This window comes from Bombus bifarius, unplaced genomic scaffold, assembly GCF_011952205.1.
Source record: "Bombus bifarius isolate JDL3187 unplaced genomic scaffold, Bbif_JDL3187 scf7180000007979, whole genome shotgun sequence".
NCBI classification, from domain to species: domain Eukaryota; kingdom Metazoa; phylum Arthropoda; class Insecta; order Hymenoptera; family Apidae; genus Bombus; species Bombus bifarius.
The window spans coordinates 738,012-751,830 of NW_022884364.1; the positions used below are offsets into that span (position 1 = coordinate 738,012).

The window sequence follows — 13,819 nt, forward strand, 5'->3', positions numbered from 1 at the left end:
CTATCAGAGGGAATTGTGTATGTGAATAATAAAGTGGGGCAGAAGAATCGTACGGATCGTACATACCAAGTTTCGTAGATCCATTTGTAATAGTGTGGTTTGTTTCGAAACGTGTTCAGTGTTATATCTTCTGTTATTTATACATGCATTCGGGTGCGGTGGAAAGCAGATTAACATCTTTATTTTGGATTATTTTGAGGATAGAAAAGTTCCAGACTGAGTGCACTAAATACGGAAGATTTGAAAATAATTGAGTATACAGATCAGTCTGTCAAATCAGGTATACTACACACTATACATACATATATGTACATAGAAATAATGTCTCGGCATACATCGTACGCTGTCGTGAGAACTATGTATAACGTAAATAAGTAAAACAAAAATCAGCTAAGTAGGAGAAACCTGTATGCACGAGTCGTGAAAGTGAAGTAACAAAACAGTGTTGCGTTAACCATATTTTAATTACACACTAAGAATGCTAACTAACTCTCGTTCCCGCTATTTCATGTTCACGTACAGAGTGACAAGAACTACTACTTACTAGACTCAAGATTTTTTTTTGCCGTTTTTCATTGTTAACTTTCGTTAATACATGAAAGTAGCAAAAGTTATTATTGTTAGAGAAAGTATTTGTCTATCTTAATTCTAAACTATAATTTAAACCTGTCTTTCAAATAAATACGTTACAACCAATTACGTACTTTTGCAGTCCTTAAAATATCTTCGTTTTGTGAAAACATATTATTGATTCGTTACAGGAGTGATATAAGTAGGACGAATAAGTTTTTCATAAAATCAGTTTGAAATAGAATATTTTGAGTAGAAAACTATTAATAATTCAGCCATATTCATGGCTTTGAAGGTATTTAATAGAATATTGTTGATGTATTTTAATAAAAAGAGAGTTTGAACAATTTTTTAATTACAACATCTTTCTTGTTAAATAGTACTATTTTACTAGGTAAAGTAATGATACTTTCATCTTAGAAAATATTTTACATTTAGAGTTAACTTTCGCAGATGTCTCAAAATTAACAATATCTGGGATGAATCACGTTTGGAGCAAATTAATAACATATCCACATATTTACTATATGTCGGTTTATTTTCAGCTTTTGTTTTCATTTCAATTTAATTTTATTTTATATGGCTCACGAAAACATTTGAACATATATTAGAGAATTTTGACGAATATATTATGTGCGTTATCGAAACTTTTTGAAGTTTCATTGATACTTTCTACTAGCGTAATTTGAAGCCAAACTGAAAATGATATGTAAGTTCCATTTTTGTACAAAATATTATATAAAATAAAATTAAAAAAATGTTTTGTATAATCAGATATAATATATCCATAACAAATTTTTATAAGTGCCACAATAATTTTATAATCTGCTGTATGTATTCATGTGTTCTTAGTTCTTAAATATGAAGTTTCAACCATGATATCATGTCATACAATCAAATCCACCGCCCACATGCACGAACATACATGTAATCAACTTATTCACGAATAGATTAGGCAGACAAATTCATTTTCTGGCGCATTACTTGTGCATTGTTCATAAGATAGAAAGTCTGTCATTCGCTATTTTCAATGCAGATGATTTCACCGTGTAACATTAAATAATTCTTTCAATATGTCGTCAGGATATGACATAATTTTATTGAGTGGTTTGAATCAAAGGACTAATCGCAACGCAATTGTCCGTGTTTATCTACGACGCAACGTGTTTACGCCTTTTGTCCTACGCGATAAATCGGGATCACGCGAGCTTTTCTCGCTAATTACAATAGTGATATGATTCAATTCTTCTGAGGAGCCATAATCATATGAACCGTATAGATCGTACTTAAACGATCATGTTTTAAATATTAATTTTTTTAATTTATTTTAGAGTGTACGATTCCTTATGTTATATAGACTGCGAGATTTTTATGCATTTATGTGGAATTTAAAAGCGTAAAATGTGCAGGATAGACATAATATAGAAATATATATGAATTATATGAATATAATATAGAAAAATATATGAATTATCCAAAATATAGTATATAATATTTAGTAGATAAATCAGTTTTCTACCTGGATTCCATATTTTTAATTATATTCATAGCGGTATGAATTTGCATAAATATCCGCAGTCTACTTATGAAGGTAAATAACTTGTTTTTAAAGAAGCTGAATACTGATTATGTACCTATAATTGATCAGATTAGCTTCTGAAAGACTTAATATCTTAATGTTTTTTTTTTCATTGAATGTGCAAATTATTCAGACGAATAACATTGCATGAAAAGAAAAATAATATTTATTAGAAAATAGAATAGAATATCTTTGTATCGACAAATTGAATTTCTTTCTAGAAATATTAGAATAGCAATCTAACCTAGTTATGTGAAAAGACGATTGCAAGATAATTCTCTTCTTATGGTTTCTAGCAGTATATTTAGCGGTTATGTTTATCCATGTATTACATTTGCCATTATCTTTTTATTTGGATTTATCATACTTTTCTTTACGATAATGAGCGAACAATCTGTATAATAATAAAATTAAACGAATAAAATTAAATGACCAATGATAGCATTATGGAAAATAAATTTGCCCGTAACTAGGTTAGTTATACCAGATTTCATATTTGTATTCCAATCCCTATCATTTTTAATTAACGAATTGTGCAATGTAAATAGTTCAGTTGCTTCTGCTATGTAAATAAACGAGAGGTATTTTTTAAGCAGATTAATTCGACGGTTGTTGAGATGGTGAAAATCAATCTATGGTCGGTCCTGATAAAACGAGATTGAAACTGCTATGTTTAACCGTATCGCGGTTTGCTAATTAAACGTGCGCAAACGAATGCCTTTACACTTCTCGTATGAGATTTCCTTATTCTTTCGTAAAAAAAATAAAACTCCTTTAAATCATAGCTTTTTTGAAATTTCAATAAGAATTCTTTAACTATTGAAGTTTTAATTATTAAAAATGTAATATTTCATATCGAAATTTCAAAAAAATTACAATTTAAGAAAATTTTAATTTAATTATTCTTTGATTTTTTTTTAAGTATTGCTATTTTTGTACTATCTTTACTATCTTCGATTATTTATTTTTTATATTTCTTAAAGTTTGATATTTCCTATTTAAAATTCAGTTTAATATTTAAATGAAAATTCATTCCTCTTCTATTAATAATATTATTTCTTGTATTCAATATTTAGTATTTTGTAATATTACAGTGAAATTTTTTTTAACGTGACCTATTACGATGGATCAAGGATTTCCAGCACAACATACTACAACGACGACGGTAACGACCACTTCTACCACAACACAAACAAGTATTCGATTCGACCCATCTTACATAAAAACATTACCTGGAATGCTGAAAGTCGCACAGGTGGTAAGTCGATAATAACTAGTTCAATGGATCGTAGCTTTGATTTATGTATATCACATACGAATTTTCATTAACATCCATATTGTTGTCAAATGTTATTCTCGTGAATTGCTCGCGAACAGCAGTATGAATGGGGCATAAGATTAGCGATGTTAATGAAACTCAAGGATGGATTCAGGTTTTTTACTGTCAGATTGTCATGCTAATTAATCGACAAGGATCTTCAACCTAAAATAGATTTCTTGTTCACATACTTTTATTACAGTACAGAAAAGATTTTGTAAGATGAATGTAAATACATATCTACGAGAATAATATTTTGTAAACGGAATTACTACTCAATTTATTATAAGATTATTATTTATGTAATATACTTAAATATGCGTATATATGTATATGTTTTTAATATAACGTTGTTGAAATTTTTAAAAAGTTGAACTATATCATATGTAATTATTTAACGATATAAAATTTAATTTTCTTAAGGATATAAAATATTAATTATTAATAATCTATTATGTTTTTGTAGGTCTTAAATCTTTTAGGTTTCATATGCATTACGGTAACGAGTCATAGCAATTTTAGTCGCGGAGCATGGTTTAACACTGTGGCCATGGGTGGCTTTTGGTTCACAGGAATATTACTCGTTTTCTACTTATTCCATATCGTAGAAAAATTCTCGAAAATTCCTTGGCTAAAAATAGTGAGTTTAAAAGAAAGAATAATTCATTTTCTAGATAAGATCTTAATATCTTTTAATAGGAAGCGAATATCCTAAATAGGAATCTGTTAAAAAGTTAACGTGCAGATTGCTTTTGCGCGAAGGCAAAATATTGATCCCAGTTGGAACTAGGACATTCTATTCTATATACGAACTTTGTTTATAATTCGTTTTAATTACTTTAATATCGTCATTATTTTTCCTGTTGTGTATTATCGTATTCAATATTTCCTTGCAAAGTAGTGATAATCAAGGATATTTCAAGAATAACTTAGCTGTATTTTTATTTGTAGGAACTTACATTTTGCATACTTTGGACTATTTTCTATGTGCTGGCCGCTTCTCTTGCAGCTGGTTATGCTAAATATGTAGAAGCTTTTGGTGCTGCAGCAGTAAGTTTTTGAAATTACAAATTAGAATTACTGAGAACTAGATGTCCTGATTGTTAGACGAGTATCTCAGATTTATTCTATATCTAGCTTATGCTTGTCTATTCAATTTCTATTGGTCACTTAAGATCATCGGAGTAAACATAATTAAGAAAGTAATTCATTTTAAACAAATTATACCTCGAAAAACCACTTTAAAGAGTTTGGTGTCTTTTTTTTAATATCATTATATATCTCATCGTAGTTCTTTGGATTCTGCGCCATGGTAGCTTACGGTTATGATGCCTGGCTCAAGTTCCATGCTTCAAGAAGCGGTGCCTTAGCGCAAGGACAGCATACACCAAAACAAGTATCTACGGTAACGAGTCCTGCGTACTAGTTTCATCACAAAAAATGTGTGACGTTTAGAAGAATTACACAAATGGACCAGTTTCAAAACATATCTTTGCTTTTATAGAGGGAGTTTGTTCTCGTAACTCCTATTCGTGCTTTCGTACGTTCCTCATTTTAACAGTTGAATGTGAAATGCTAACAAAACAATAACAGACCACAACAGATTTGAAATTGATTTCGCTATCTTTTATCTACAGAGCGAATGTATTCGTTTACGCACGGAAGCACGATATTCGATGATTTCATATTTTTGCGTTACAAGGGAACGATATACATACTATTATAACATAACGCGTATTTTTGAATCTCTTATATATACATATACAGTAACTGTACATTATTTCGTGAATTTTTAAAGTCTGTTAATATTAAAAGTAAATATTTTTAAGAGTTATTATATACATACACATATATTTGTATACATGTACAAGAAATATATGTTTAATCAGTATTGTGTTCATATTATAAACGAATTGTTGATATATTTGTACTCATTTTATATTTAATTTCATACGAATAGCAATTCCATCGCATTCCTGATTAGAATGCCAAATGGGCGGATGGTTACATTAATTTATTTATGATTACTCGCGAGAAGATAATGTTAGACTGTATTGTATAACAAACCATATTACATTTCGTCATCTACACTTATTGTTATGTATATTGTATGAAAAATCATATACCGGTAAAAGTTAGGGATGAAAGAATTGCTTATGTAATTTATACGCATGCTTTGATAATATTACGCAGCGTGTTACATGTATTTTGTTATTTTTATTCGACGAACTCGATACAGGTACCTACATTTATATGTACACATACTAACTAATTCTAATTACAAATTTCAAACACAAAGAACACACGATGACAATGGTCACGACAAAACTTGTATTGTATTACTTGATCGATGCTTTACGAAATAAACGATTCAATGTTACTTTAATTTTAAGCGTCGTTATTATCGAGATAAATAATCGCCAACTATGTTCTAACTTATAATTTCCGATGATTAGTAATTTAACTTGTTATTTTATGTTACATATTATGTTTTTCTTAATAAAGCTCTTTTTTAACATCACCCGAAATATGGTACTATTAAATATTTAAAAAATTGATGAATTATGAGAAAAGGATCGCATGAAAATTTTCTTTTGAATTCTAATGATCAAAGTTTCGATTGTTCGATATGAAAACTCAAAAAAGAAAGAAATTATATAAAATATATTACTAATGGTAACGAGGTCTACGAGTTTGCTTTTTACCCATACTCGATAGATCTATGGTTTTACCATCGGGAAGTACTAGTTTATTCTCTTGATAATCAACGAACCCGTTCTCTTCTTCTTCTTCTCGTTGTTCCTCGTCGCATTTGATACCAGTTTCGTACGTGTATTCTCGACGAATACCGTCTGGATCGATATAGCCGTATTTACCTCTAGTGATACAATCGACACCGATTATTTCTTCTTTGTAAGATCCGTCGTCGTTCTCGAAGCCCCAGGTGATTGAACCGTCCGGATTATCGTTGCGATATCGCCTAATAATCTATTGCGAAACATCGAAATGTCTTTAATAGATACTGTATATTAGGAATAATCTAATTAAAGTAATCGATATATTTTCCTCCTCATTTAACAGTCTCATTTTAGATCAGTTTCACTCTCTCTTGACAATAACTACTACAAGCATCATTCTCCACTTTTGAAAAAGTGTGTTAGTCCAATTACGAAAATGTTAGAAGTTTAAATACCTTGCGTCACGAAATTATATTTTTATATTTTATTTAGCACCTTCCTGCAAGATTGTATTTCGACTCTAAAACTTAATGCTTATATATCATAACTATTAAAATTAACTGGTTACATACATAATCTCGTTAAGGGAAATCCTCTCATTAATTAACTATTGACATGATTATTATGTGACAATAAATACAATACTGCAATATTTTAACTAATATTTTTATAAACAAAAATTATTCCTTTTTATCAGATAAATTCTAATAGAGCGAGGAAAATACTCTAGTCTTAAACGTTGAAGCTCAAACAGTGCTACCATAAGCTTGTTTAAAACTAACCTGTGCAACGGGCTTCTTTCCGCGAGTATCGTAAGATTGAGATGGTTTCACTGATTTTGCAGGTGGTTTAACCTGTTGCTTAAATGGTTCTTCTATCGGTTTCCTTGGTTTGTTCGGTTTTGCTGTCGGTCGATACTGAACTGGTGCTAATGCTGGTGCGGTTGGTATTCCACTTCCTCTGCCAGTTGGACTTCCTGATCCCGAAACAGGACGATATTGCACTGGTTGTGCAGTCGGGCCAATGTTAGCGGAAGTCCTCGATATCGAACCTACTGTACCAAGATTTGGAACTGCTCGTGGCACATTTTCTTCGCTTTCTTCGCTTCCTTCTTGGCTATCTGGAAGGTCGTCACTTAGATCGGTATCGTCATCTTGATTATTGTGATTCCGAGGTGGTTCGCGGTTTCGCGTTTCATCTGGCTCCTCGTTCACTGGTTTGATTTGTTGAGGAAGTGGCGCTGGTCCTGTGGGTAAATTTGGTCGCAATGATCTGATGGGTGTGAAACCTGGACCTGTTCCGATTGAATCTTCCGCTCCTTTGGGTCTGATAAAATAAGGTATAAAGATGTATAACGTAGAGAGTAATTTAAAAAAAAGATATTATATTACTGTGTTTTCGTGTAGTTGATTACTGGGATTAGGTTATGTTTTTACTCTAGAGTAACTTAGAAATGTAATTCGAATAGCTAAATGTTGAAATATTTTGAATATTTAAAGGATTTTTTATATTATTTTAACTCTGTTTAATCCTATATTGAGTTTTTATTTTTATTCCTATTATGTAATTTTTTTTTTGTATTTCATGTAAACATGTTATCAATACACAAATATGTTGTAGCACTATAAAAGTACATTTAAATTACTCAGCTAAATTTTCTCACAAGTTAAATGAATGAACTAATTCAAAATGACAAAATTTATGAATAACAAAATATGCATCATAAAAGATTTATATCGTTATGTGTAGTTATTTTCATTTAAAAATAGTGTTCAGATTTCTTTTCAGAATCTCATATGATATTAAAATCATAAATGAAATGTAGGATTCTATATCTCGTCTCCGTTAAAATATTTGATATTGTAAACTTAATGATACCTAAATGTAATTGGACGGCGAATTCGTTGATTCGCAAGTCCAGCTTGCGTTGGAAGTGCTGGTCGAGCAGATGGAAGTCTCTGGAAACGAGTTGATCGAAGAGGCGATCCTTTTGGTATATTGTCATCCTGATTAAATTGGGCCGAAGCCAGCGCAGTGACGCACGCCAACAACTATAATAGAATAAAATATTTTCGCAACATAGAAAGAAATAAAAAATTAAAGATAGCAATAAAATAAAGAATTATAAAATTAATTAACTAATAAAAGTTCCTTTTCACAAACGATATGTCTTTATATCCACGAAATAAAATGCAGTGTATCGACGCCAATTTAGTTGATGAACTAGAAAAAATAAAACATAAAAGACATAAAAGATATAAGTCTGATGAAAGGCAAATAAAATTAGCTCAAGGTAATATTAAAATACAATAATAATAGACGACAATGATGTTGACTGCGGATGTTAATGTAAATTCATATTTTTATGAATGTAACTAAAGCAATAGAATTCCAACAGAGATATGTATCACAACGAATAGTTGTGCATATTACTCACATTCTGTGCATTTATGCATAAATAACTTAATCTGATAAACATATGACACATTGAACTAATGCCTATCTTCGATTTGGGGTACTATTACGGAAGCACACACGATAAGCTTACGAGTTACACCAATCAGATTACGACAAGGTAAACTATGCGTTCCACGTACGACCGTCCTTCCACATTTTTTCCCTTCTCCTCAGCTTCTTTTTCTTTCATTGTTGTCACTACGGTGACTTAAATGTCAAGCAACAAGTTACGTGTGCGCCACATATGTTGCATTACACGAATGTGGGCATTATGCATCGCGAGTTCTCGAAATCGAAACGCTTTCACTTTTCTCCAAGTTCTGTACCATGAATTTTGTGACCAACGACGTGTTGTCATGTAGCCTACGTTAATTATCAAGCGTATATAGGTGCACGAATGCGATTAGAAACGCGTAAACTAGAATATCTGGACCGGTTTCAGACCAGTCCCTTGGTGGAAACCTGTTATATATCAAACGAATGCAAATGGAAAAGTAAGAACAATCGAATTACGATCGTGCCAATAAATGCCGGGATTCGACGGCTGTCTGCTTGATCGCAACCCCCTTCTAACGTGTCTCGAGGAGTTATGCTAACAGGTCTGTTCCCTCCTGTAATTTTCGTTATATAAGAATATGAAATACCGGTCGTGTTAACGTAACTGACTATGTAAGGATAATGTCGAATTACAGGAAAGTAAATACTAGGGATGTAAGAGGATCGATAAGTGCAACTGGTAAAAATTAAAGAAATGGAAGAAATCGTAACGTGTCTTTATCAATATTTTAGATGGAATTTCAAAATTCCCATAACATACGAGAATTTTATGCATATTTAGAATATTGTCTTAATCGATTGGCGTGCCTATTACGTTCACTACGTATATCGTGGAGTCGGCGCGTTATCTTTATGATACGCGTATGACAGACGACCTGTTCGTGTAAAATTTGTTTATAGTAACTTTATACAGGACACAAGTATAAAGTTTTTGCGATATGCAAATATCTGTTAGATATATAATCAACAGTGACTGTGTTAATAGTTGAAGGAAGTGAGAGCGGTATGCTGTCCGGTTTGTCTTGGGATTCTATCGAAAATTGCAGCAGGTGTTGCAAGTTGCTAACATTCTTGGCAAATCAAGAGTGATTAAGGTTTTGATGATGTCAGAAATTTTTTCCCTTCTTTCTTTATGAAACTTGAAATGTCGATGATTAAGTGCGAACTTCGGTATGTCAATAAGCTGGTAGTAAAAGTGTTTGAAGTAGGGTGTTTTAAACAAGATGGTGATAAATAAAAATAAATTGGACAAAAATGTATCATATTATCACGACGCTATAACACAATTCAAAAACCTTCAAATCTCGAAGTATCACGATCCCCGAAACCGATCTTTGCCAAAATTTTCAGAAACGTAAAATCAAAGAACGCAAAAATCTCTTTATGAAAATTCTCTAGCAACTTTAAGAATGCATTAAATTAGAAAATTTCATCAGAAACGTCAAAAATGCCTCGACATCTTCTAAAACTGGCAAGGTGAAAGAGGAAAGGAAGTATAGGTTGTGGCAATCGTGTTGGCGAAGTGGAGCCGGTATCGAACCGGATCGCCATATCCTCATCTATAGTTCCTCTAGTTCGCAGGAATGCACCGGACTCGCCAGAAAGAGGGAAAGAGAGAAAGAGAGAGAAAGAGAGAGAGAGAGAGAGAGAGAGAAGGGAGAGACAGGCGAATCGACTGGACATGGATTTGTTTCTTACGAGATTGCACTTCGTTCCAACTGGTGGCACGCGCTTAGATATTTATAAGGAATATACAATGAAAAATCTATTCGACTTTCTTGCCTGGCCACTTTCACCCGGTTTGCTTGTGCGAGCAACCCGTTAATTTTCGTCCCTCGTGGCCGAACGCTCGTTTAGAAATGCGTTCAAGATCTGTTACAATTTCTCTGCCGCCGAATTTCGTTTTCTTTCACCGCACCAGTTTGCTCGTTCATTCACTTCTCCGTGAATACTTTCACTTTCTTCCTTTAAACGATATGCCTTCTCTTTCCCCGTTCGTCGTTTCCGATTTTCTTTTCGATTTTGCGATGGATATCACGTTTTCGAAAGGCGTGCGTGAGATTCTTCGAACGATTCCGACTTGATATTGAAGTCACGATTTGGTGGATATAATTTTTCCTTTTTAATCCATTGACCAAGGGAAGAACGAGTTACTTCTCTTGGATAGGTATGACAATTTCTTTATTTATCGATCTCTTATTCTTAAGCTGTCATATCATTTTTATTAAAAATAAATTATGGTATATGTGAAGTATAGTATATTGATCGAAGAAGACTTAAATATATGATATATAATTTATATTAAGCTAGATTTGAATATAAAATACGTGATTCTTCGTTTATTTCGAGTAATATAATTTTTTTTCGATCTTTTAAACAGCAAAGTTTTAATATTTGTTTTACTGAAAGTGATTGTAAAAATAAGGGGAAAAAAATGGTAGAGCAGTTATGAAAAGTATGTTGGTTCGCGTTCCTTACGTAATATATGGCGATTACAAAGCATAACCGGTCGAAACAGAAAGCTGTTCTACTCAAGTGTATTTGGGAACATGGACATCTAGTAGGGCTGATTGAAAGGAATGTCAAGTATAAAGGAAACTCAATATGTAAGTTGATACAGTTTTTTACACATTGTCTAAAAACCTGTTTGTCTACTAGGAGTCTCTTGGCATGCGCTATTTCTTCCTCCCCCTTTACCCTTCTTTTATGATTTTATTGTAAACATACCACAATGACACAGCTTGAAACATAAAGTAAAGCCTAAAACTTTGCAAGAAAAATGTCCTTTTTATGAAGAATTTAAATCATTTTTCTATTTATGAATTTTAAACAAGAAACTCCTGTTTTCCTCCCTATTGAAATTTTTACTTTATGTTTCAAAATTTATGTTGCAAAATTACAATTATTTTCTAAATTACCCAATTTATAAAAAATATTTTCGCCCCTTTACTTAAGAATTTTACATTTTTCATATTTCCATTTTTTGAAACATTCAAACTAATTTAAATTATAATTATATCCCTTCTCATTTCATATCTTAACAATTTTTTAAATTCCAATATCTTCGAGTTAAAATACACTTCTAGAATATTTTAATTAACTTTCAACTTTCTTCCATCTCATAGATCATTTCTTCAGATTTGTCCCAAACATTTTCAAATTTCGCGCTTCGCGCGCAACACTTTCAGTTCCGTGGAGAACGAAATAGGATGGTCTATGGCAGCACATTCAAACTCAGACCTCTATTTTCATACCTCTATTTTCATACCTCTATTTTCATACCTCTATTTTCATACCTCTATCCAATCATTAGTGAAAGGACGTCGGGCTTTGGAACTTTTAACTCTATTACGGTCCATTGAACGTTATGCCACTGGCTAATACATGCCAGTTTTCCATTTCTCTATATTCTTTACTATCCTTTACTATTACTCTATTCTTCTTATTATTTACTACGTTCACTGTATTTACTATTATCTTACTTTACTGTCATTCTCATGCACTGAACCACACTTTTTAATTGTTAGCGAAACAGGAAAATGAAAAGTGGAAAAGCCATTGAGATAGACGATGGTTACGGAAAAAGGAAGTTTAGGGTGGATTCAACAAAATGGCGGACGACATGGGGGCCGAAGCGTCGCTGGATCTTTAATGGATGCAAAAAAGGGATGAATAGAAAAAACTAATTTTGGCTACTCACGATCACCGCGACGCGCATGGCCGTATCCTGTGTCCCCTGTCGCAATGGTGGTCACGCTGGGTGTGGTGCCGGCGCGTTTATGCCTCACACTACCGCGAATGACTCCCCGTCTCCGTGTTCTTATACCTATATCCCCGTTTAAATTCCTATGGTACGAGCAGCACGCAGGCCAACTTTCCCATCGGCCAGCAGGAATACGAGATCGCGAAACGATTCGGCACGTCACAGGTATACGCAGTTCTTTAATTTGTCTCAGCGGTAATATTATCGGTGTCCCGATACTGAACGCTCATCTTTCTTGTCTGGCGAACTTGAACCGTTATTCCCGATTAATTACTTTTGTGGAGACAGGTTGTAGTTTTACTTTGCTTTTATAGGACCCTATTTTAAAACTCTATGTAAGACTCTAAGAAGAAGATACAGTTTTATATCTTTACATAGTTTTATTTTAGTTTTGTGTAATTTTAATAGTTATTGTTAGTATTAGTGATAGTAGTATGATACACTGTTAGTCTATGTTTAACGTATATTATGGATTGTACATAATTATTAGTATTATATATGTATAAGTATAGTAGTATATATGAAGTATTATAGGTACAATAAAAAGTAATAGCAATATCAGAAATGGTCATTTATAATTATTTAATCATGTTAGAAATTGATGAAATAGGTGATTATATAGTATACTTTAGTACGGGTATTGTGGGTAATTTAATATTGCATTATTGAAATATTAAAAAAATTAATATTGTAGAATATTAACAATAATTGCCTGTAATGACACAATATAGTGTGTTATTGCATCAATAACATTAGTGTTTTTACTTTCATTACAGTCCGCATTTACTACTAGTTTATTTCCTAGTAATAAACATTAAATAGTACAAAACTTTCAGTTACACGTTTCTAATAAAATTAATATTTGTAACATAAGTATTAATATGTGCTTTTATAATAAGTATTAATATGCTTTTCAGTTTACAATTATTTTAGTGTTATATATTATGCTATCTAACTATTTTTTCAGCTGTATAGTATAATATTAGCTGGTGAAATTATATGTACTGCATTTAGGTCTGCCTATAAAATAGTTTCATTTGTGGATAATGTTTGTAATTCATCTACTTCCCCGGTATACCAGAAGTTACTGGGAAAATTGGCGCGGTAACAAACTTGACTACTCGTCGAAGCAATTGCGTGTGTTTAGTGAGAGTAGTCCTGATATAACATCATTAACTAAACTCGTTGCAGACACAGTATTAAAAACAGATATTAATATTACATATCAAGGATTTACCTTAGAATGATTATCTAAGTATTACATTTATTTTATTTCTTTTCAATTACTAAATTATTTATGTTTTTTACAGATATGACTTCAAAAACACAATCATACT

The 13,819-nt window shown here is 32.0% G+C and overlaps 2 protein-coding genes across 4 annotated transcripts; one reads left to right on the forward strand and one right to left on the reverse strand.

Annotated features, from left to right (window-relative positions):
• Nucleotides 1-16: 16 nt before the first annotated feature.
• LOC117204711 (CKLF-like MARVEL transmembrane domain-containing protein 8) lies at nucleotides 17-5,853 on the forward strand. 2 transcript variants are annotated; one of them, XM_033442392.1, is made up of 5 exons: nucleotides 17-280; nucleotides 3,244-3,407; nucleotides 3,934-4,107; nucleotides 4,419-4,517; nucleotides 4,759-5,853. In XM_033442392.1, exons 2-5 carry the CDS (start codon nucleotides 3,273-3,275, stop codon nucleotides 4,891-4,893), a joined length of 543 nt encoding a protein of 180 aa, XP_033298283.1. In that variant the 5' UTR covers nucleotides 17-280; nucleotides 3,244-3,272; the 3' UTR covers nucleotides 4,894-5,853. The 2 variants fall into 2 exon arrangements, with proteins under 2 accessions (XP_033298283.1, XP_033298284.1); XM_033442393.1 differs by having other exon boundaries at nucleotides 17-279; nucleotides 3,260-3,407.
• On the reverse strand, nucleotides 5,556-12,620 carry LOC117204710. Of its 2 annotated transcripts, none has more exons than XM_033442391.1 (4): nucleotides 12,420-12,620; nucleotides 8,084-8,256; nucleotides 6,988-7,531; nucleotides 5,556-6,455 (listed from the first exon to the last, which is right to left on the reverse strand). In XM_033442391.1, exons 1-4 carry the CDS (start codon nucleotides 12,435-12,437, stop codon nucleotides 6,138-6,140), a joined length of 1,053 nt encoding a protein of 350 aa, XP_033298282.1. In that variant the 5' UTR covers nucleotides 12,438-12,620; the 3' UTR covers nucleotides 5,556-6,137. The 2 variants fall into 2 exon arrangements, with proteins under 2 accessions (XP_033298282.1, XP_033298281.1); XM_033442390.1 differs by lacking the exon at nucleotides 12,420-12,620 and adding an exon at nucleotides 8,643-8,794.
• Nucleotides 12,621-13,819: the final 1,199 nt, after the last annotated feature.

Bases quoted from the DNA above. Each gene is read 5' to 3' on its own strand.
- LOC117204711 (XM_033442392.1), top strand. From the start codon at position 3,273: ATGGATCAAGGATTTCCAGCACAACATACTACAACGACGACGGTAACG. The intron at 4,108-4,418 runs GTGAGTTTAAAA...TTTTATTTGTAG, and splicing joins AAATTCCTTGGCTAAAAATA to GAACTTACATTTTGCATACT. The intron at 4,518-4,758 runs GTAAGTTTTTGA...ATCTCATCGTAG, and splicing joins AAGCTTTTGGTGCTGCAGCA to TTCTTTGGATTCTGCGCCAT.
- LOC117204710 (XM_033442390.1), bottom strand. From the start codon at position 8,693: ATGTGTCATATGTTTATCAGATTAAGTTATTTATGCATAAATGCACAG. The intron at 8,257-8,642 runs GTGAGTAATATG...ATTCTATTATAG, and splicing joins TATGCATAAATGCACAGAAT to TTGTTGGCGTGCGTCACTGC. The intron at 6,456-6,987 runs GTTAGTTTTAAA...GTTTCGCAATAG, and splicing joins GAAAGAAGCCCGTTGCACAG to ATTATTAGGCGATATCGCAA.